Genomic DNA, 21,465 nt, shown 5'->3' with positions numbered 1-21,465 from the left:
CGATCGGAAGACCATGTGCAAGGAACAAGACAGCTCTTGAGATTACCTATTTGGTGGTTTATGACTGATCTGCACCTTTTTCTGTTGTCACCACTCACTCACTCACTCCACCACTGTTGGAAATCTGGGGGCGGTCTGGGGGTTGGGAAGTATTCTGGCACGTCTGATCAGTATTGTTGCTGTCCATAATGCTCCCATCATCCTTGTTCTGGCGTATCGCTCGCTGTGAAGACAAGGCAGCAAATACCTCTTCCAGCCCGTGTAGCCCTGTATCTTGTGCTGATTGTTACCCCTCACATACTGCAAGCCGTGCCAGGCTATTTAGTCAAACGTAACCAGTAACCTTGTTTTCTGGCGCTATGAGGGGCTCAATCGATGTCATCTCAACGCAATCTACGCGCTAAATAATCAGTAGAGCGGGCAGAGAACCAGTCTTTAATGATTATTGGTTTAGCAAGCACTAGCAGTCCTGCATCAAAGCACCTGCCAACCCCCCTAGCTTCGCACCCAAGGTAGCTACCTCCAGCACCTACGGAGTAGGCATTGGCTCACTCGGCTTGCACAATCGACGTTCGAGGTGAACCTTATCCAGCGGGCACCCCCAGAGCCCCAGAATCCCGGTGTGTTCCATGCACCAAAGCCTTGGGCAACGCCTAGAGATTGCCTAAATACCCTTGTCGTCTCGGCACCACATAAACTCTCAGGAAAGGTCCCCAACATCAAGCCCACTAGATCGGAGAATCAACCACATTATCATTCCACCATAGCTAACTTAAACGTTCTTGTTCACGATTGACGGAATTCGATGTAGTGGTCAATTTCCAGCTTATGAAAGCATTCTTATGACTTCTCCGCTCCCGAAAGCTATCGAAGCTCGAGCAAAGGTATCACTCCGCATATGCAGCGGAGCCTTCAACTGGGATGACTGGTTCCCCCCAGCCTGGCCTACAGCCTTTGCTCCGCCACAGCCAGCTTCGAGAACATTGAGAACATCGAGAAGGCTTCTGGAAAGCATGATTCATCATGCTGCTTCGCTTCCGGGCTGGTGACGAACAAATCATCGTCAATCTCATGCATGCCAGGCATTAACTCGGCTTTCTCAAAACACATCCATTAAAATTAGGATCCTATCCACTAAAGCACTCGTCCTCTCCTAACTGAACACAACTGAAGGGGATATCTACAAATGGACAACCAAAACCCATGCCCAAGAGATTCGCTGTCCAATAACCTGGCAATGCGCCCATCCTGATCGCAAATGCACAGCCTCCGCCCTCACCAACCCCTAACCTCTGCATGGTCTGCATGCGTCTCGTGACCTGTCCAATCTACAGTCTTCCCACCAGCACCCACTTGACTCGCTCGTTGCGCTTCTAGTCGAAAATCTTCTTGAAGAGCGAACTGATTCGGTGCTTCTTTTTCTTTTCTTTGCTGGCCGACGCAGGGCTCGAGGTGGAAGTTGGTGTCATGGCCGGCTTTTTGCTCGTGGATGTGGGTGTGGCCGGGGTAGCGCTGGCAGCAGGCTCCGTCTTTTTGGAAGGCGTACCAGGTGTTGGCTCAGCTTTGGCAGCTTCCTTGGGAGCTTCGGTTGCCTGGCTCTCCGCTGGCGCCTCTGCCGCAGGGGTCGCCTCGGTGGCGGGAGTGTCTGCCGCCCCGTCGTTTTGCTTCAGATATTGTACCGCAGGTTCATCGGCAAGACTGGGATCCTCTGCACCGTCCGAAAGCGCAGCCCCTGCTGCTGGAGACACGCCTGGGGCAGAAGTGGTTCCCAGAGCCGCAGCTGGCGCGGTCGACGAGGTAGTCGCAGTGGCCACGGGAGCCGGTTCACCCACTTCCTCTGAACTCGGTACCTTTTTCAACAGCTCTTGCTCCACTTCGGCCTTTTCCTTGACCGCCTCGGCCGAGGTGGTAGCCTCAGGAGAAGTGTGGGCCTCTGCGATAGACTCTTTGACCACTTCGGGCACTGTGTCTGTTGTCTCGCGGTTACCATGCACAATAGCTGCCTCTTTTCGTTCTTCCAAGGGCACCTTGCCAGCCAGTTCAGCAGTGGTAGACACAGGCGCAGCCGAACTGATCGTTGGACCGGCATCAAGAGTGTTGCCGGCGTCTGCTCCGAGTGGCAGGGAAGACTCTGGAATCAAGTTCTCTTTCTTGTCCGAGGATGCGAATGCAGCTGCACCGAGCCCCGCAGCACCAACACCTGCAATGGCGCCACCAATGAAAGGAACGCTCGAGCCTGCCTTTTCGTAATCTTCTTTGGAAGTGGTCACGGTAGACTGGACGCTGTTGGCACTGACTTCACCCGACGCTGGAACTGGTTCTCCGGCGGGGAGATCAACGGGGTTGCCGGGACCGGCAGACGCTGGAATGGGTTTGACTGAGAAGGACTCGGGCTCCTCCTGGCCCGCCTTTTCGTAATCCTCCTTGGATGTGGTGACCTTCGAGTCGATGGCACTGGCAGTGATGTCCGACGCTGGAGGGAGTTGCTCACCGGCGGGAATGGTGATTGGATTACCATCGCCGCTTGTGGCAGGAAGTGGGTTGACGCTGACGGTTTGGGGCTCTTGTTGAGGAGTTTCAGGGAAGGTGCCTGGCAAGTCGCCTTATGAAATGATGGGTCAGTTAAGAAAGCAAGGAAGAGTAGAGGCTCTCTTACCTGGGGCGGCTTCTTTGGCCGGCTCCAAGGGAACAGCACCAGCGAGAGCAGCGGTAGTGCTGTCAGGGGCGGCGCTAGACGTTGTGACGGTCTCGGGAGCACCAGAAGACTTTTTGATAATCTGGTCTGGATACAGGACGTTGTTTAGGTTGCCATGACCGTCATCTTCTTGAGGCGCGTTCGGGTCAATAACCCAATTGTCATTGACAACGAATTTGTAAAGAATCTTTTTCTCGGCATCGGCGAGCTGGACATCCTTCTCCCATATCTCACCAACCTTGAGCAGCTGCTCGCTCTTGGACCAGTCGTCGAAAGTGCCAGTGACGTGGACGTCATTTGCGTCAGGGTGTGGCCTGTGTGAATGACTGTCAGCTCGCGGGACAAACCAAGATGTAATACAGAACTTGTTCCAGACAAGCGCGTAGAGAGATGTGCAGGGGGGAGGTGTGCAGTGAAAAACGGCACAAACAAAGGGTATCACTGACCATCTGAAGACAAAGGAACCCATACTGGAATGTTTGATCGTCGTGGAATTTGGTGTCAGTGTCGGGAATTTGATGAGAAGGGTTGGTGAGGGACAAAGAGGTTGCAGTGAGGGAGGCGGTGGATGGCGTAATTTAATGCGCAGGCGACAGCTTTCACAAGAAGCTTGGGGCAGGGTGAGGTTTGGGGGGATCACGGGGATTCAAGCCTCAAGATGTGGGCTTTGGTGGTGCTTTAGACAGGAGATGTGCAAAAGAGCGTGAGGGCTTTTGTGAAATGGAAACGCGCAACGAGCAATGAGCAATATGGCAATATGATGGGTAATGAGGCAAAGTGTTGGTTTGACTTTGAGCAAGGAATAAGTCAGGTGGCGGGCGAGTTGTTGGATGCAAAACCAAGCAGGCACAGCAGGGGGACACCAAGAGGATGGGGATGGAGATGGAGACCTCAAGATGCATTGAAAATCTAGTGTGGGTCTGCTTAAGTCAGGTTAAAAGTCGCCATAGCGCCAAAGTGAAAGTGAAGGACGACAATGCGGTGGCTGGTGGTTTTATTTAGTGGGGCCATGTGCCTGTGTGCCTACGTAGTAGCTACAATAGTTACGTCGAGCAGCGCCCATAGTAGGTAATGGGCGGCACATGCAAAGTTACGTGGGCGCCACAGGTGCCTGGATGACCTAAGAAGTATCACCAATAGGCTACCAACTAATGACTCCATCGCCTATAGCCAAGCGGTAAGTCTCACAAGTCAATCACGAGGTACATTGCACTCAAGACTCTATGCACGATACAGTCTCTACAATAATCTCTAGCGAAGTAGGTACATAGCATCTATCGACAAAGCAGAATGATTGACGGTGATAATGTCAACCATGCATCCGTCTCACCCACTCTCTCGAAGCGCGCTGTCAAATTAGGGATCGCCCAGGTTATCTCGCCTACATGGTAGGATACGGAGTCGAATTCTCCATTCCCGAGTGTCTGGGCCTAGCCCGAATTACTTATTGGAGGCGCCGAATGCCCGAAGATCCGTGTTCCTTCAATCTTTGCACCCACGTAAAATCACCCCGCCTCCGGTCCAAGTCAGGGCATCAACTTTCAATAATCAATCTCGACGACATACCAATTCCAACTCGAGACATTTATTTGATATTCTTCTGTAGTGACATGTCGGGAAAATGCATCAAAAGTATTCCAATCGAGCACATACCTTATTTCTTTCCTTCTTATGTTATACACCACAAGCTTTGAGGCTTGAAACATGCCTAGCTTCCCTACCTAGGTAACCTAGCCACTCACGCCACTCTAGCGTAATCGGGAGTTGTGAAGCAAGTAGCACGTGCAGGCGATCGTCATAAATCAAAATCAGCCATGGCCACGTCAGGCTATTCAACCCAGAATCACAGACCTTAAAGCAGACTTGTTGATCGTGTGCATAACTCCTCTTAGGTTTACTGCCTAAAGTACATAGTTAGCTGCCTCCAAGACATTATACGGTGTGAGCTGGCTGACAAGCTCGTGGCTCTTTCATACCCCAAATCATCCACTAAAAATGGGTCTTTTGTTACCTACCTACGAATTGACACGTTCGTCACTGTTATAGGTGGACTAAGTACGTAGTAGTGGCGGTAATATTTAGTACAGCCTACCTTAGGACATATGACACTACGTCTGTGACGATTTAATAGCACCTGCTTGAGATTCACGGTAACAACTCGTGCCTCTTCGATAAACATTTGAACCGTGATGCATTGTCTGAGTGATTCCTTTCATCGACATCTGGCGCTGACTCCCTTCAGCTCTTGAGGACCCCAGCTGGTTGTCGATTGCTCCCCTCTGACGATTGACGACTGACACTAGACGATATTTCGAAATGCGTCTGGTCAAGAGTCAAATAGAGAACGATGGCAGTGGCAAGGTCACTCTATGCCCTGAAGAGCCAGAGGATATGGTACGTCGACCTCTTCTTCATGATTGAGCACAGTTCATTCTAAAAGTTCTAGTGGCACCCCTATAACCTGATTCGGCCTCTCGACCTTTTGACCGCATCTGCAATCCGCCGTGTAACCACTGAGTCTGCGTCAACTGGCTCAACAGCTTCGCAGAGAGTGCACACAAATCTGACAATTCGAGTCAAATCGCTTGACTTTGATCCCCAGGCTGGTCAGCTGCATGTATCTGGGCAGATTGCGCGTGAGAATCGCTTCACCAAAATCGGCCAGTTTCATACACTCGACCTCGAGTTACAACGAAACTTCACTCTTGAGAAGGAAATCCAGGACAGTGATGGCAGCGAAGGATGGGATAGTGTGGCTCGCGCCCAGCTAGCTGAGGCTGTCGACCCCACCAGGGGCACCGAGGCTGTAGCTGTGGTCATGCAGGAAGGACTCGCCAACATTTGCTTTCTCACCCAGTTTCAAACCGTGTTGAGGCAGAGGGTGGAGACATCTGTGCCTCGGAAACGTACTGGTGCTGGTCGATCTGCGGATCACGATAAAGGGCTTACCAAGTTCTTCAATACTGTGTGGGACACACTGTCCCGGCAGCTCCAAGGCCTCGTCGAAGGCAAGGATGAAAGCACGAATTTCCCTATCCTCCTCGCAAGCCCTGGCTTCACGGCAACTGGCTTTCTCAAACACATCACCGAAGTCGCAGCTACGAAAGGCGATAGACTTCTACAGGATCTCATCCGACGCAAGGCTTTCATTGTCGTTCACAGCAGCTCTGGCCACCTTCACAGTCTTAACGAGGTTTTGAAGAGTCCAGAGGTCCTGGTCAGACTAAAAGACACAAAGTATGCCCGAGAGACAAGCTTGATGGATGACTTCTTCACCTTGTTACGCAAGGATGACGGTAGGGCCTGGTATGGTCCTAAAGAAGTCGAGACAGCAGTGGGAAAAGGTGCAGTGGGCAGAGGGGGTGGCGTGCTTCTGATTAGCAATGCCCTATTCCGCAGCCAGGATATTGCAACTAGAAGGCGGTGGGTGCGACTCGTCGATCAAGTCCGAGATGCGGATGGCGGGGAGGTCAGGGTCCTTAGCAGTGACCATGAGAGCGGCAGGAGGCTTGAAGGCTTGGGTGGCATTGCAGCGATCCTCACATTCCCCATAGAGGACATGGATTCTGAAGACGACGAATCTAGTGAGTAGTATGTTGGTCAGTACGTGTCCAACCAAGTAGATACAGAATCGACATCCCTACTTGACCTTTCAACGTCACAGTGATGCCTCCAGTCAAAAGTTGCATTGATGTCATATTCACCATATCGTGCACCTTCAATGGTCACTTAGTAACCTAGTCATTGCCGACTGACTGGTTGAGTGAAGAATGGTGAATCGCGTCACCCACGCGATAGCACCGCCACACTTTTCAGCCACGGATGCCGCCACAGATGACATTGAACATGCACGACAAGTCAACAACATTCATGGGACAACCATCCCTCAACATTCCTGACGCCACTTGCATACATGCGCTTCCATCATGCCACGGCCCGCAAAACCTCCCATGACCCTCAAGGAGGTGAAGCGGGCAGGGAAGAAGGAAACCGGGGCATTCAAATTTACGGCATCCCAACACGCTCGCGCCGATCGTCAAGATGCTCAGGAGGAGAAGCGTAGGAAGGCTCTCGGCAAGGAACGACAGAGGGAGGAGAACAAACGTAAGAGAGATATCAAGGCTGAACGAGATCGTATAGTCAAACAGCGAATGCTGGACGAAGGCCGCATCACCATCGAGGACACTTGGGGCAAAGTTACCTCGAGCCAGCCACGTCTGAATCGGTTTTTTGTGCAGCGAATCCAGCCACCGTTGAAGGCCAGTCGATTGAGCGAACAGACCGCCATTGACGATTCAGAGGATAGCCACAGCAGCTCACACGTTGGAAATGTATCAGAGCAGCCTATTAAATCTCAGGACTCGACCACAATAGAACCACATGTTCTGAAAAAGGCTGTGTCTGGCCAAGCTCCCCGGGACGAACCTTCTGCCTCACTTCCTGCAGTCACAACGACGTTGATGCCCCGATCTCCCAATCGTATATCGAACACTGGGCAATCGCTAGCCTCACATTGCAGCCAACCGTCAACATTGAAAGAAAGGAAGAAGCCGAAAACTAGTATCCCCTTGTCCGAGCATCTCCACGGAGGCAGATCCCATCAACTTCGTGGTGAGGATTGCAAGGAGAACGATGCAGCAAGCCTGGAAGAAGCCAAGGATATTGTAGGACCACATTCTCGAGCACACCAAGAACAGTGCCATCTCGACAACGACTATGACACCGGGGAAGACTTTACCGACGAGATAGACGACGAGACACTCCTCATTTTGTGTTCGACTCAAAATTCAAGGGACTCGCCGTCCCAGGATGGCGTCAATACGAAAACGGAGCCAGTCTTGTTTAACAAGAGCAGACAGATGCGCCGTACCGATGTAGACACTGAAAGAACGTCCTGTCAGTCGATCGACAATCAGCACAAGGTCTCAGGATTGGCTCAACCGAGTGAAAGTTTCAGCGCAATCTTCAATGAGATTGACGATCACGACTTCCTCGCCCTTGCCGATAAGGTCGAGGCTAGCCTAGTGCCTTCTTCGAACTGCAATCCGGGTTCGGCACCAAACACAGAGAAGACAGCCACCCCTGAGCGACAAGAACAGGTTGATGTCCGGATCCTCAAACAGGTGTCAGGTTCCCACCCACAGATGGACTCAAGTGGGGCGACAAAGGGTTCTATTCCTAGACAGAGAAATACAAGGCCTCTCCCTAGGCATTCGGAAAGACCATTGACAACGACCATGCCTCCGTTGACAACGACCATGCCTCCACCAAGAAAGAAGAAAAAGGGCCGGATACTGCCCTGGGATTTAAGGGCTGATGAATTTGACACCCCGGGCCCTTCCACTCAGGCGGTGATGCTCGAACTTGTGGAGCAAGCTGAGGCAAACATTCACACCCGCAGGCACAAATCCTGAAGTCTCAGGTTGGCCCCATCGTTCTCAACACTCATGAACCCACGAATTGAGAACTTGAACGACCAGCAGGCTTTGGAAACTGCGACCTTTGATTTTGGAATATTGCATAGCGAATCTGGGGCGGGGCATGCGGACCATTGCCGCTCAGGGGCATTTTGGATGAGAAAATCAGCACAAGGCAAAGGTTAAATGGGCTCATGGGATTCATGTGTAGGCATAAAATGAGCGTCTTCGGTCAGTACAGCATTCGGAGCATTGGTATGAACCTGGGCATTCTTAAGGTTGGATCAAATGAATACAAACTCAGCTTCACCGCCTCCTCAGGCAAGAAGTGGCAGGTACGTAGACAGATAGTCGTCCTTGCCAGTTTTGCTGTACCTAGGTACTTACAAGGGAAGGTGCAAGCTGCGAATGAAGCATATTGTTCCATCTTCAGCCACGAATCTGTTCGTGTGACCATCTCGGCATCAGAACTCCAGAATTCCCACCTTGTATTTTGTGCTCAGCACCTCCCATACGCAGAAGGGCTCTCCACATGCCTCCCGTCGTCTATGCTAATGCTTGACAAATCAGATATTGGTCTTCTGACTGGGACCATCGCCATGTTCCTCATCTTGCTAGCCATCATCATTCGGTGTTGTTAGAAACCATACCGCATCAACATCATCCGCGACCGAGACCCATTTGAAACTGGTGGGAGTATGTGCCTTGCCTCCTCCATTCGTGTCTGTTACTGACAGCCTTAGTTGGACTATACAGGATTCTTCGACGATGTTTCAAGTTCATTTGGAGATCTGATTGAATACATTACGAAAATCCAGCTCAGCCTCCTCCTCTTCGCATGAGCATTTGGGCTTCCCCCATTGGCCAAAATAGACCTGTCCAAACCGGACCATGGTCGGAAAGTCCTGTTGATCAACAATGAACTTCTCAGATGCTTCAGAGGCACCAAGCGGCGGTTGAGGGTCTGTGGGATTGTCGGGTTGAAACGAGACCTCAAAATACCATCGCTGTAGGGCCGAGAACCATCTTTCTTGCGGTAGATGGAATGATGTTATCTCACTGCTTGCTCGAGCAGAGACTCGAGTGTCCTTCGCTTCAGGGCCATCGATAAGTCAGCCATACCTACGATGGCTACGCGGATACTTGGCTTGACCCATTGCCAGCCATTGCACGCGGCGGTCTATCTGAAATCAAACTCTCACTGTGTCGTGCAGTATTGTTCCAGTACCTCTTGGGCATAGTGGCATAGTGGTCGGAACATGCCTGTCCTTGGCTTAGCCAGTGGAAGGTGGGCAACTGCAGGATGATACCAGTGTGATGGCACGAAACACTATTCCACTTCACCCGTGGCGAGTCAGCAAGATACACCACGAATGTCACCGCAGTCATGGCCCACCATCCGAAATGTTGTCAATACTCAGCCTGCCCAGAGACTGTGCTAGTGAGTGAGCGGAGACCAAAAGCGAACAGCGAGCCTCGCTTTGGTACAGATGAGAAAGGTTAGGGCCATGGCACAGTCTACGTCAATGCTTGCTTTAGACGGTGACTGATGAGGACACTGGTTTGCATAGAAGACAACGCAGAGGTTGAAGCAAAGCCGGCACTGCAAGGTCATAACATGTCGACTGTCAGGGAATTGGAATGCCAACGGTTCGCCTTGTGTTCTCTTGGTCATACTGAGCCATCCAAGTCATGGCTAAATCAACAAGTGCTATTGAGTAGTGGAAATCGTCAAGGCCTTACTGGCACCAGCCAACTATGAATCGCACAAAGTACCAGTCAGCTGCGAGTGTCTCTTGGAGTGATCATATCCCAAGCACTTGGCCGCATCATGATTTCTTTTTGCCTCCTGTCCTGCCTTTGAAACTGCCTTCGAAACCGGGCCGCTTCAGCTTCTTGCCCTTGCCAGCCTGTTTGTCGTCCTTGCGTTTGGCAAGATTCTCGGTGCGTTTCTTCTGTCTGGCAAACTGGGCCTTCTGGATCCCTTCGGTCCTCTCGGCCCACTCCTTTTCACTCTTCTTCTTTTGGCCTTGCTGTCTCTTGAGTGCCTTTTTCAACAAGCTGGTGTCGTCTCGTACGTGCTCGCCATGCGCCTTTCGCTTGGCGTTGAGCCACATATCCTTCTCTTGGATCTCCTTGCGCTTGGCCTCGTCTAGCCCCGCCAGCTTGCTTTTCTTGGCCTGCGCATTTTTCAGTGCAGCAGTGGTATCGGTCGGTCCCTTTTTCCTGTGATCCGAGAGGAAGTTGGACAAGGATGGGTCAAGCTGGCTGCCGTCGTCAAACGCAACCCGGCCAAAGCTGAAGTTGTGATTGGATGTATGGTCGACGACAGGAGACCGAGGTGAGGCCAGTAACGATCCTGATCCACCAGGAGAGAAGCGTCGTGCAATCTCCTCGTCTTGTCGGCGAGCTTCTTCTTCCCTTTCCCTCCGCTTTTGCTCCTTCTTGGTAGCTTTTCGTTCCTCTTCTTTGCGGCGACGTTGCTCAAGAAGCTCTTGACGAGACTTGGGCCCTCGCGCACCAGGACCGTCTGCCTTGCGATCGGCTCGCAACTGTGAAATTGCAGCTTGCAGACGCTCACGTGGAGTCTGGCCGTCGTCGTTGCTATTTGTGATTGCCGAACTTGAGGGCTTTGTTTCTTCAGTGGCAGGAGGAAGTAACGAGGAAGTGGAGGAAGAAGAAGTCCCGGACTCATGTGGTGGTGAGAAGACTGCAGGCGGCTCGGCGTCAGAGTTGGAAGTTACAGACCCAGCATCTTGCTGTCCTGTGGAGGTGTCCTCAGAGGGCAGTTGCAAGTCGACAGGGGCAGTCAAATTGATATCCGGTTTCTGTTTAGATGGCTCTGATTGATTATCAGGGCTCTGTTGATCTTGAGCCTTCTTTCTTGCCTGCTGTCGCTCCAATTTAGCCGATGCTTTGGCTTTCTTTTCCTGTCGTCTCAACTTTTTGGCTGCTGCATGCTCCTTTTTCCGTTGTATCCGCTGCTCTTCAGTTTCAATAGGTTGAGCAGAATTCTGGTCTTGATTCCTTTCTGTTGCTTCGATCTTCCGCCGTTTGGACTTTTGATTTTCGGCGTCTTGAATTGCCTTGGGTAGTTCTGTCTCCGAGGCGGCTTCATCATCCGAGTCAAGAGACTGTTCGTCTTCCTCATCCTGGCGTTTCCGTTTCAAGTCGGCTGCAGCTCTTTCGTCCATGACATCTTTGGCACTCTTCCAATTATCAGGATCTAACTTTGCAAGTTTTGCAGCCTTCCTCTGTTCAGGCGTCTGCTTCTTGCGTTGCCACTGATCCTAGGGCGGAAGTGAGCAACGAGGTTGGCGAGAATTAAGATGTGATACATACGCTGACATCTTCACCGTAGTATAGCTTCGCAGGGATGAGTGAGAGGAGGCTATCGAAAGAGCGGGAATGGTTTTTGAGGCGTTCCTGCGATGGGTCAGTAAATGCATGTCTGTGAACTGCGGACAACGGGGACTTTGGAATTACCTCAAGGTCGTCCGGCATCTTGAAAGCCTTTGCTATCCAGAAGATTTAAAAGCTGCTTTTCCTTCAATTGTTCAAATGGCCATCTTCAGTCATGTAGACTGAATTGGTTGCCTTGGACATGCGAAAAAAGTCACTCAATGATGCAGCCATTCACCGACTCCAAGTGGAGAACCATCAAACGACACTCGACGAAATCTTGGCATGAATTTTTGTCTTTGTGGCGGGCGGTTACGGAGGAGTAAAGATGAGGATGCGTCCTGAAGCTGTACGGTGAGACATATCTTGCTTCGATGCAATGGTCCAGTCACAAGAGGTGGGATTGACCACAGATGGAGTCTGATATGAACCACCACACCACCCCATCTCACTGGGCAGACAAAGGTTAGGTATTGACAAGCAGAATTGGTAACAAGACTGTGTGGCGGCAAATCACATCGTTTGGAAAGAGAAGCGGTCATAAGCCTATTATTATTCTTTCTGGGGCGCATGACCATCTTACCAAGGTGTCCGACTCATTACTTGGAATCTATCAATACAGTTTTTATTTGTGCCCCTTATGCATTTGTTCCTGCGACTTATCATCCCAAGCATCTCCTGCTCGTTACTAGAGTTGTGTTCTTCATGGAGGTCGTTGGGCAGCGACCTCCCTTAAGCCGATGTGACAGCGTAGCATTTTCTTCTTTGCTGCCACACTTGCACCATCAGCAGGATGAAGACCCAGTTGTTGTAAGACAGTATTCATTTGACGTCCGGTCATTTGCTCAAGTGCCATAGAAGTAGTAGGGAATTCTGGAATAGCGGCACCGGTAGAGGGGTCGAGGAAGAGGGAAAGAGGTTCCGATTGGCTGGTAAGATAGGTATTCTGAACTTGAGCTGTGTTATTATGATTGCTATAGAATTAGTAGAGTGTGATAAACAATATGAAGGAGAGTACGTACGATACATTGATGAGTCGAGTAAACTTCTGATCAAGATGAGTGATGTCTTGACGAACGTTCACGACGTCTTGACGAACGTTCACGACGTCTTGACGAACGTTCACGACGTCTTGACGAACGTACGCGACGTCTTGACGAACGATTGCGATTTCTCGACGAATAGCGCGGAGCTCCTCCAGAATTAGTTGACCGTTGGCAATTGCGGGTAGATTTTGTGCTTTCTTGAGCTCATCACTAATGATATTGAAATCTGGCTGAGGACCGAGAGGGTTTCCGTCAGCCATCGTCGCGGTGGCGGTGGTGTTTGTTTTTGTTGACAAAATAGAAACTGTGTTGGCGAGGGAAGATGGGAGTACCTCCAAAAGCGGTGGTACCTTCCGCCAAATTTGGCGGAAGATTCCTGCAGCCTGCGTTGCTGTTGTAAAAAGATACGTCTAGAAAGGTAATATAAGAGACAAAGACAAGTCACACCAGATGCGGTTTAGGTCTAACGGTGAACCTTATCGCAGTTGGCCGCAATTGGCCACAGTTGGCCGCTGGAATGACTGGAATGACTGGAACGACTGGGAGTTTGGCCGCCTGGGTCCAGGGGCGACTGCAACCCTCGGGCTGTCACTTGTCAATTTGATGTTCCCTTCTAGGCGTTATCCTCACTATTTGGTGGGCAACTTGCCCCCCCAACGATAACAAACCTCCGAACCTGCGCGTCCCCACCCCCTTCTGGCCGCCCTATGACAGCCAACCATACCGGTCCCTGCTCAGCCTGAACTTTATGCCACACGGTCGCCCACTGTCAGGGTGCGACTTCTTATCTCTGTTCGATATTGATCGAGTAACAGATACACCCTGCGCCCAACTCGACATCACCATTAACGTCCATGATCCAATCGTAAGTCCTGCAAAGACCATGTCCACCCCATCCTACCCACGGAGTCCTCCGACGACCTCACTCCACAATGGCCTCCCCCCAATGCCCCAGCCAATTTGTCTCAGGACGCACTCTAGACTCGAATGCACCCGAGTGCCTCGTTGATGGCGTCCGATCCCAGGCGAATTTAGACCTGATTGACTGTCAGGTAGGAGACATGTCTGCTTCTCTCACTCTTTATGAATCAATCTTTCTTTGTGTACTTGTGTCAACCCTGTTTTGTTTGCGTAAATTCCTACAATTTGGTGCAGCCTGTCCTGCTTATCTCTGCGACGATAAGAACATATACGGCCTTCACATGCTTCGACTTGGTCAGGCATTTACCCCTCTGTATGCCCTGCTCGACATCACTCTCTGTCCTAAGAAGCTTTCCCCGTTGATACCATACCGCTCTTAACCATGAGCAGCCCAACGACAGCCTTGCACCCCTATCCGACACCACCCAGATCTCCACCCAATGCCTTATCGGACTCTTCTGGAGACTCCCCAATAAGGGTGGTTGCTTCCTCTCGATCGGTTGGTCCTAACGGTCTTTGTGCCACTACCATTGTCATATCCAACGCGACTGGCAAGATCACGGCGACGTTTGATTCGGTCGTTCCCCAATCGGAATTCCCCCAGGGTACCTCATACATCGATTACTCGCCTCACATCTTACTTCCTGGCCTGGTCGACGCCCATGTTCACCTGAACGAACCAGGTCGGACAGAATGGGAGGGTTTTTATACTGGTACCCAGGCGGCGGCATTTGGGGGAGTCACCACTGTGGTGGATATGCCGCTGAATGCCATTCCTCCCACGACCACAGTGGCCAATCTTCATGAAAAGATCAAGGCTGCTCAAGGCCAGTGTTGGGTCGATGTCGGCTTCTATGGAGGCATTATTCCCGGTAACGCGGGGGAACTGAAGGCGCTTGTCAGCGAAGGAGTTCGGGGATTTAAGGGATTCTTGATCGACAGTGGAGTGGCAGAGTTCCCGGCCGTGTCCTCGACGGACATTGAAAAGGTATTTGTTGAATTGGCTGACGAGCCGACTACCGTGATGTTCCACGCCGAGATGATCCCACCTATCGCCGACTCGGTGGGTGACGATGTTCAGACGTCACTGCCACCGCTCCAGCCTCATGGTCCTCTTAATGCCTATGCCACTTTCCTAGCCTCGAGACCTCCGGCGTTCGAAACTTATGCGATCGAGGAGATCCTCTCCATGGCTCACTTGGCGCCCAATCTGGCTCTTCACGTTGTCCACCTGTCCGCAATGGAAGCCATTCCTTTGCTCAGGAAGGCCCGAACGCAGGGGATCAACATCACGGCTGAGACCTGTCCTCACTATCTCTCCCTAGCAGCTGAGAAAATCGCTCTAGGAGACACCAGACACAAGTGCTGCCCGCCTATTCGGACACAGTCAAACCAGGATCAACTGTGGGACGAGCTTCGCCAGCATCTTCTGGACGGTGTGATCAAGACGGTGGTGTCAGATCATTCGCCCTGCACGCCGGATCTCAAACGACTGCCGTCGCACGTCCCAGGCCATGTACCACCCGCAAAGGGGGTGGAGAAAGCTTTGCAACTCGACGATGAGAGTGGAGATTTCTTCTCGGCATGGGGAGGCATTTCATCGGTGGGCATGGGTCTGCCCATCCTATGGACCGAGATGACACGGCGGGGGTTGGTGTCGAGTGACTCTGCCATCACCGACGTGGTTCAGTGGTGCTGTGTCAACACGGCGGCGCAAGTGGGCTTGGAGAAACAAAAGGGACAGTTGGCCGTGGGGTTCGACGCCGACATTTGCGTCTTTGATGATTCGGCCGAGTGGGTGGTCGAACCGAGCACGATGTTGTTCCGGAATAAGTGCTCACCGTACCAAGGAAAGACGATGAAGGGACAAGTTCAGGCGACCATCTTACGGGGCCAGGACGTTTTTGTTAGAAATGGGCCCAACGATGGATTTGTTGGCAAGGATTGCGTTGGACAGCTCTTGTTGGAGCCACGGACCAAGGAACTCAAGAGAGTCAAGAGCTGGTTCAAAAGATGGATTTATGATTTCGGGGGCGACTGAACCTACTTGGTGAACCGACTGAACGAGGCATATACTGACGAGTGATAATGTTTCAAAAATTGGACTGAGCGCGGGCGTTGACAGTGGAGATGGCAGTGGACTTTGGGATTGATTAATGGATTATTGACCCATCTGGGGACGATGGTCTCGAAAGAGGACCTGCTCCATTCTTCAGCTAGTTTTATCATCTTGACCCTTTTCCCATTTCTCTCTGATTCTTCTCCTCATGCCGCCATTGACTCCGCGGCCCCAGATTTCCTCCTTGTGGGCGGGCATATGGCTCAAGGGAACTGGCGGTGCCTCGCCGGTATATTCGCCAATAAAGACCTTTTTCTCACGCTTCTTTCTCTCCTTGTCTTTGCTCTCCTTGACCTTCCTCAAATAGGCGGCGTACACGGTCACCTCGGCAATTCCAACTATGAGACCTGTGCCCAACGACATCAATACCCGAACTCCATCATTGTGCCACCAGCGAGTGAGATAAAACATTGTCAATGCGCACATGACGACGCTGAGGAGGATGTTGAGCACAAGTGACGGACTCAGGTCGTCCGATCCTTGGTCTTGCTCCTCGCTGTCCAATCCAGCGGCAATACCCGGGCCTTGCTTTGACAATAGGGCGGCATATTCTCGTTGCTCTTGTTCCTTGCGGAGACGGCTCATGAGAGCGACATATTCGGGGGTGGGCGGAGGTTTTGAGGGTGCCGGAGGTTGGTAGACTTGTGTGCCACGGAGAAGGGTGTTGAGTGTGTTTTCTCTGGTGAGGCGCGAGAGGCTGATGACGGTGTTGTGGTCGATCGGGGATGAGACAGTGTTTGGGAGATCGGGGAGGGTCGACCTTTCTCTAGAGGAGAGAGTGGAGATGGCAGACAGAATTCGAGGGGTTGTGGTTAGGAGGACCATGGCGAAGGTTGAGATGGGAACCCTGTCCAAGGGTATCTAGTCTCATGGACAAGGCGAATGGAGGTTGAGTTGAGGAAATAAGCCTGCCTGGCTAATAAGACATAGCTATCGTCACAGCCTCGCCTACCATTCCATCATGACACTCTTAGAGCTATCTCCTGTTGTATGGTAAGGGAGAGAAGGTGATTAATAGATGAGAGCGTGGACGTGAGCTGCGGATCTTCTCTTCCCGAACCTGCAGATTACGATGGCGCCTGAACGTCATTCTGCGCATGCACGTGTAGTACAGATTACTCCGTACTGTATAATAAATCCACTGGACTAAAGGACAGACACGTGCTACACGAAAATACGGAGTACTACGAGTGTCTAAGATATTTAATCGTGCTAATGAACCATCTAACCTTAACTAAACCCTTTTTAGAAATATCCAACTAACTACCGTACTAAAACATCACAAGTACTAATAAAAATTACCTTTAGTAGGTACTACGAAGTTATACTCCGTACTTATACCTGTTGTAATAATACTCCAGGAGGCTGTTGCGCCAACAGTCAGTCGTAACTGCCTCATGCTGCACACTGCGCCTACAATTCAACATCTTGGATCTACTTTTTACATGCGCTCTCTTCTCAGGAACCTCACTTTACCAACTCTCTCCTGCTCAATCCTATCTTCATGCCCCGGAAAATGCTCGCGTTGATCATCCCCGCACGCGACTTTTCAACATGGGCTCCGAACAGAGCACGCTGAAGGCAAATCCCGACCACGAAGACGACGACGTTGACGCCGTCGCCATCGCATACAGTCCTTCCAACAGAAATTCACACGACTCGGATCGAGACCGTCAGTCTGCTCCTATGATGCACTCTGCCGTTACTTGTGCTTGCTGACAACAGACCAGTTACCGACCCCTCTGATCTCTCCGACGATCGCGAGTCACCCACATTCAATCTCTCCCAAGCTCACAAAGAGCAACCAGTCATGAGCAAGTCAAGAAAATCAAAACAGCGCAAGCCTAGGAATGATAACGATACCAAGCGCAATATCAAGGGCAACACCGAGCGTTCCCACAATTCTCGCAGTCCCTCCTCCAAAGACCATCTTGAACTCCCAAGCCTCAGAGATCGTGAACCAGAGACGTTCCATATCTATGCTACTTCGGATTCCAGCGACGATGAGACCCAAGTCCAACGCTCTGGCGTGTTAGCGCAACGTCGTCTGGCCTCTCAAGCATCCAAGTCTGCACAGGACGCGATCGCTTCCAACCGTGAAAATGACAAGTCAACGTCTGAGCGAGATTCTTCACCTGATGAAGGTACAACTCAGAAGTCCATCTCCCCATCTCCCCACGTCACGAGGCCCAAGAAACGAAAGCACGGTGATCCATCCAGTCACTCAAGATCGCAAGATCCGGAACTAGTTTTCACAGCGGTGAACTCGGACCGCCCAGCGGAGACCTCAATGCATGGCCAAGAGAGCGCACAGCAAGAAATCACCATGCTTGCGAATGGCCGCTGGCCATGTCCGCATAATGAATGCAACGCCACATTCGCGAGTAGAAAAGGCTCTATCAGTCACTCCAAAACTCACCTAGAGAGCCACACTTGTGGAGTTTGCGGGAAGATATTCGGTCGTTTAGATACGCTTCAGAGGCATTTGAGCAAGCAGCACCCCGAGGAACAGATCGAAACCACCGACGGAGCTGGTAGCACGATCGCCGTTCCAGAGAATAATCACAGTAGTCTAGATGACGCAAGAATCTCAGAAGATGACCATACTTCTTACGACGGAATCACTACCCATCGACTTGAGAGCCCAGTTGTGGATAATCGTCAGAAACGCAAGCGCGACTTCTCAAACTCACCTCAGCCTGCCTCGTCCAGACCATCTAAGCGGAGGCGAAATTCTTCCCACAGTAATCTCTCCTCGGTCCAATCTGGAGACGGTGAAAACGCGCCCGATGCACAGAAAGCCCTCAAACGGTCGCAGAAACGTCGGCAGAGTGGTATCGATGAATGGGCACAGAGGCCGACACCAACTGCCACCCAAAACATCTCACTTGTTGTTCCCCGCTTGACACATGGACAATCGTCCAAACATGACTCCTCTCGCAAAGACATTTCCGTCAAAGGAAAACAGACACGTCTTGACACTGGTAGGTCCCATAACTCTACTTACACTTCTACGAATGGTAAAGGTAGAGCTAAACCGGGTGTGAATTATACATCGCCGGCCAAGTCGAAAATATCACACTCGGGCATGGCCACTTCTGTCGCAACCCGAACATTCTCAAGAACGTCCTCCAGCATTCCCACGGAGGATGAGGATGAGAACGAGGAGCCCGGTTCAGAATCTGACCATGGTCATTCAAGCGAAGAAGGTGCCGACATGGTGCAAAGTCACAAGGCGCCCGGCATTAGAAGCCACGTATGTGATGTATGCCTCAAGTCATTTGCAAGTACGAAGACCTTGAAACGCCACCTTCGAAGTCCTGGCGTGCACATGACAAAATACTCTTGTCCCCGTTGTAGCGCCGCATTCGTATCCAAGGCAAAGCTCCATGGCCATATGGAGGAAGAAGGGCACGCACAGGCCGGGGCCTTGCGAAAGTCCAAAGGGGGTTTCAGTGAAGCCGAGGTCGAGAAACTAAACAGGTGGAAGTCCAGGTTCTGTGAGGACCACCACATTACTGCCGCCCAGTTCAATGACATGATGACCGACACTTTGCAACGGGTTCCGAGCAACAATTGGAAATGGCCTTTTATCGCGGCCAAGGATTTCTTGAAGCAGTACATGGCCGTCCTACCATACCGCGATAACAGATCAATGCTAAGATACCGAGAGCGCAACTTTCAAAACCTTGCAGGGTCAGGGAATTGGACTGAAGAAGACGACCAGGACCTAGTTCGACTGGTCAAGCAGTACGGAACTTCTTGGGCCAAAATTGGGAAGATGTTGACGAGGACAGCTGATGCCGTGAGTCAAAGATGGAGGCATAAGCTACAGCACGCAGAGGCTGCGCTAGGGGAGTGGACACCGGATGAACTTGAAAAGCTTGAGGCGTCAATTGAACAGGTCAGAAGAGCCTCTGGTCCGTCTGCTACCAATGGAGAGTGGCATATACCGTGGACCCAAGTCAGTGCAATTATGAAGACAAGAACTCCACAACAATGTTCGAACCGTTGGCGAAGCCTTCATGGCGTCAAAAGGGACGGAATATGGGTCCATGTCCCGGGGCTGAAAAAGACTCCAGGGTCGAGTCAAGTCACGGGTCCTTCGAAACTAGGCACTTCTTGGAATCTAAGCACTCCTTCGAAGATGGAAAGACGTTTGCAGGGTTCGACTCGCGAGAAACATGCGCCATTATCGGAGATGTACGTTCGGGATGAGGATAGCGACGGTGAAGGTGAGGGTGAAGATGAGGGTGAAGGTGAAAGTGAAGTCGAAGAGGCTGCCAAAATTACTACACCAGAGCGAGATGATGACGGTGTCCAGAATGACAAAACTCCCGGCGCAGGCGAGTCGCGAAATCCTTTGACAAACAAGACCCCTGGCAAAACGCTGGGCTCCAGTCAATTGTTCCATCAGACCCAAATAGATACGTCCGCTTGGAAACCTCCACCGTCAAGATCGCGAAGGTCGAAAACGCCATCTCAGACACAAGATCGTCCTTCTCCAAACATCGCCATACAACGGCGTCCAGCCTCGGTCTCCCCGCTACAAGAGATCACACTTCACCGTGAGACTGGCGCAGATGAAAGTGAGCGCCAGAGCACCACCGACGAAGAGCAATCGGACGCAGAGAGTGAAAAGACAGCTTCTGAAGACGGCAGCCAGAGCAAAGACGAAAGCCAAAAACCGGGTCCATCAGCCGTCAAAATTACCGCTCAAGACCAGAGCAGTGAGTCTGATACTTCTGCCGATGACGATGAAGAGTCCGAGGGGGAGGAGGAGGTTGGCAAGGACATGATTACAGAGCACTCATTGTTCCGTGAGGAAGCAGATGGAATGTCACCAGAATCTTCATCTTCAGGGGAAGAAGACCAAGATGGAGCGGATAGCCAGTCAACTACTACTGGCACAAGCGAAGATGAGAATCAAGTTGGGGAAAATGACGACGATGACGATGACGACTACAGCGAAAACGGCAGCGAAGACGACTCGAGAGCCCAGTTCATGAATAGCATCGCAAAAAGTGCCGTCAGGAGCTCCAGAAGTGCTCTGAATGGCGGTAAGCTGCTTTCAAGTGGCAAGAAACAAAGTGGTACAAGCAGCAGTGAAGACGATAGTGATTGACCGTGTCATATATGGTCTGGACAAGTCAGCGATATGTCATGGACAGACCACATGCGCACTGCTGACTCCTCGAGTGCAACGATGTAATCAAGTCAGGAGGTACCCCTTGGGGAGGTCTAGTCATTAACTATATCTGAGGCATTGATTGAAGTGGATTCCAATGATTTTATTTCCATCTCCAAGTGAAATGACATGCTCATATCAGTGAAACATACAAAGGTGTTTCCAGTGGAACAATTAATTCAACTTGGTTAAGTAACCCAAAGGGGCGCTTGGGTCGAAACCCGACACTCGCTAGGAATCTGCTCACACAACCCACAATATGCAATACATAATGTACATAGGTCGAAGGGGAAGGGAGGAGCCAGTGATTTGGTACAGAATCAGCAATCGTCAATCCGTCTTCGCCACCAGGAGCTGCGGAATACGTTCGGAGAAATCTGATTGTTTGAACCAGCAGCCTCCTTTGGTCACAAATGAAACCGCAGCAACTGTTCGATGCCATTGTCCACGCAGTAGACCAGGGCGTTGATGTTGACGGAGTTCCTGTTGCTATGTCAGACGTCATGATCCATAATCCGGTCGGTTTGCATTGTTGGGCCTGAAGCACAGGAGCTCTTCATGCTTGAGATCTGACGGGCAGTTCCTCACTCGGCACATCTTGGCTGGCATGATATCCAGAACACGACGACGCCGGTTGCGGATGACAGTGACCTGGTAACGCAGTGTGACACTAGGAA

The 21,465-nt window shown here is 51.3% G+C and overlaps 8 protein-coding genes across 11 annotated transcripts; 4 read left to right on the top strand and 4 right to left on the bottom strand.

The window, feature by feature from the left end:
* Nucleotides 1–30: 30 nt before the first annotated feature.
* Nucleotides 31–3,562, bottom strand: PV10_00074. Of its 2 annotated transcripts, XM_016364100.1 has the most exons (3): nucleotides 3,142–3,562; nucleotides 2,657–3,009; nucleotides 31–2,602 (listed from the first exon to the last, which is right to left on the bottom strand). In XM_016364100.1, the coding sequence occupies exons 1-3, from the start codon at nucleotides 3,162–3,164 to the stop codon at nucleotides 1,374–1,376; spliced, it is 1,605 nt and encodes a 534-aa protein (XP_016227749.1). In that variant the 5' UTR covers nucleotides 3,165–3,562; the 3' UTR covers nucleotides 31–1,373. The 2 variants fall into 2 exon arrangements, with proteins under 2 accessions (XP_016227749.1, XP_016227748.1); XM_016364099.1 differs by having other exon boundaries at nucleotides 2,657–3,562.
* A 995-nt stretch (nucleotides 3,563–4,557) lies between these two features.
* On the top strand, nucleotides 4,558–6,351 carry PV10_00073 (mRNA surveillance protein pelota). Its single transcript, XM_016364098.1, has 2 exons — nucleotides 4,558–5,089; nucleotides 5,142–6,351. The coding sequence occupies exons 1-2, from the start codon at nucleotides 5,012–5,014 to the stop codon at nucleotides 6,285–6,287; spliced, it is 1,224 nt and encodes a 407-aa protein (XP_016227747.1). The 5' UTR covers nucleotides 4,558–5,011; the 3' UTR covers nucleotides 6,288–6,351.
* Nucleotides 6,352–6,599: 248 nt separating this feature from the next.
* Nucleotides 6,600–8,451, top strand: PV10_00072 (uncharacterized protein). The gene has a single exon (XM_016364097.1). The coding sequence runs from the start codon at nucleotides 6,622–6,624 to the stop codon at nucleotides 8,107–8,109; it is 1,488 nt and encodes a 495-aa protein (XP_016227746.1). The 5' UTR covers nucleotides 6,600–6,621; the 3' UTR covers nucleotides 8,110–8,451.
* Nucleotides 8,452–9,363: 912 nt separating this feature from the next.
* PV10_00071 lies at nucleotides 9,364–11,753 on the bottom strand. Of its 2 annotated transcripts, XM_016364095.1 has the most exons (3): nucleotides 11,599–11,753; nucleotides 11,455–11,538; nucleotides 9,364–11,402 (listed from the first exon to the last, which is right to left on the bottom strand). In XM_016364095.1, the coding sequence occupies exons 1-3, from the start codon at nucleotides 11,614–11,616 to the stop codon at nucleotides 9,942–9,944; spliced, it is 1,563 nt and encodes a 520-aa protein (XP_016227744.1). In that variant the 5' UTR covers nucleotides 11,617–11,753; the 3' UTR covers nucleotides 9,364–9,941. The 2 variants fall into 2 exon arrangements, with proteins under 2 accessions (XP_016227744.1, XP_016227745.1); XM_016364096.1 differs by having other exon boundaries at nucleotides 9,364–11,538.
* Nucleotides 11,754–11,813: 60 nt separating this feature from the next.
* PV10_00070 (uncharacterized protein) lies at nucleotides 11,814–13,118 on the bottom strand. The gene is made up of 2 exons (XM_016364094.1): nucleotides 12,537–13,118; nucleotides 11,814–12,488 (listed from the first exon to the last, which is right to left on the bottom strand). Exons 1-2 carry the CDS (start codon nucleotides 12,818–12,820, stop codon nucleotides 12,218–12,220), a joined length of 555 nt encoding a protein of 184 aa, XP_016227743.1. The 5' UTR covers nucleotides 12,821–13,118; the 3' UTR covers nucleotides 11,814–12,217.
* A 492-nt stretch (nucleotides 13,119–13,610) lies between these two features.
* On the top strand, nucleotides 13,611–15,730 carry PV10_00069 (allantoinase). The gene has a single exon (XM_016364093.1). It carries the CDS (start codon nucleotides 13,864–13,866, stop codon nucleotides 15,520–15,522), a length of 1,659 nt encoding a protein of 552 aa, XP_016227742.1. The 5' UTR covers nucleotides 13,611–13,863; the 3' UTR covers nucleotides 15,523–15,730.
* Nucleotides 15,619–16,755, bottom strand: PV10_00068 (uncharacterized protein). The gene has a single exon (XM_016364092.1). The coding sequence runs from the start codon at nucleotides 16,423–16,425 to the stop codon at nucleotides 15,694–15,696; it is 732 nt and encodes a 243-aa protein (XP_016227741.1). The 5' UTR covers nucleotides 16,426–16,755; the 3' UTR covers nucleotides 15,619–15,693.
* A 200-nt stretch (nucleotides 16,756–16,955) lies between these two features.
* On the top strand, nucleotides 16,956–20,971 carry PV10_00067. Of its 2 annotated transcripts, XM_016364091.1 has the most exons (3): nucleotides 16,956–17,272; nucleotides 17,331–17,414; nucleotides 17,468–20,971. In XM_016364091.1, exon 3 carries the CDS (start codon nucleotides 17,891–17,893, stop codon nucleotides 20,723–20,725), a length of 2,835 nt encoding a protein of 944 aa, XP_016227740.1. In that variant the 5' UTR covers nucleotides 16,956–17,272; nucleotides 17,331–17,414; nucleotides 17,468–17,890; the 3' UTR covers nucleotides 20,726–20,971. The 2 variants fall into 2 exon arrangements, with proteins under 2 accessions (XP_016227740.1, XP_016227739.1); XM_016364090.1 differs by having other exon boundaries at nucleotides 17,331–20,971.
* Nucleotides 20,972–21,465: the final 494 nt, after the last annotated feature.

The sequence above is a fragment of the Exophiala mesophila genome (genome assembly GCF_000836275.1).
Source record: "Exophiala mesophila strain CBS 40295 unplaced genomic scaffold supercont1.1, whole genome shotgun sequence".
In the NCBI taxonomy this organism is placed as follows: Eukaryota; Fungi; Ascomycota; class Eurotiomycetes; order Chaetothyriales; family Herpotrichiellaceae; genus Exophiala; species Exophiala mesophila.
The sequence above is the reverse complement of the archived record's forward strand: the minus strand, read 5'-3'. Positions and strand labels throughout refer to the sequence as shown.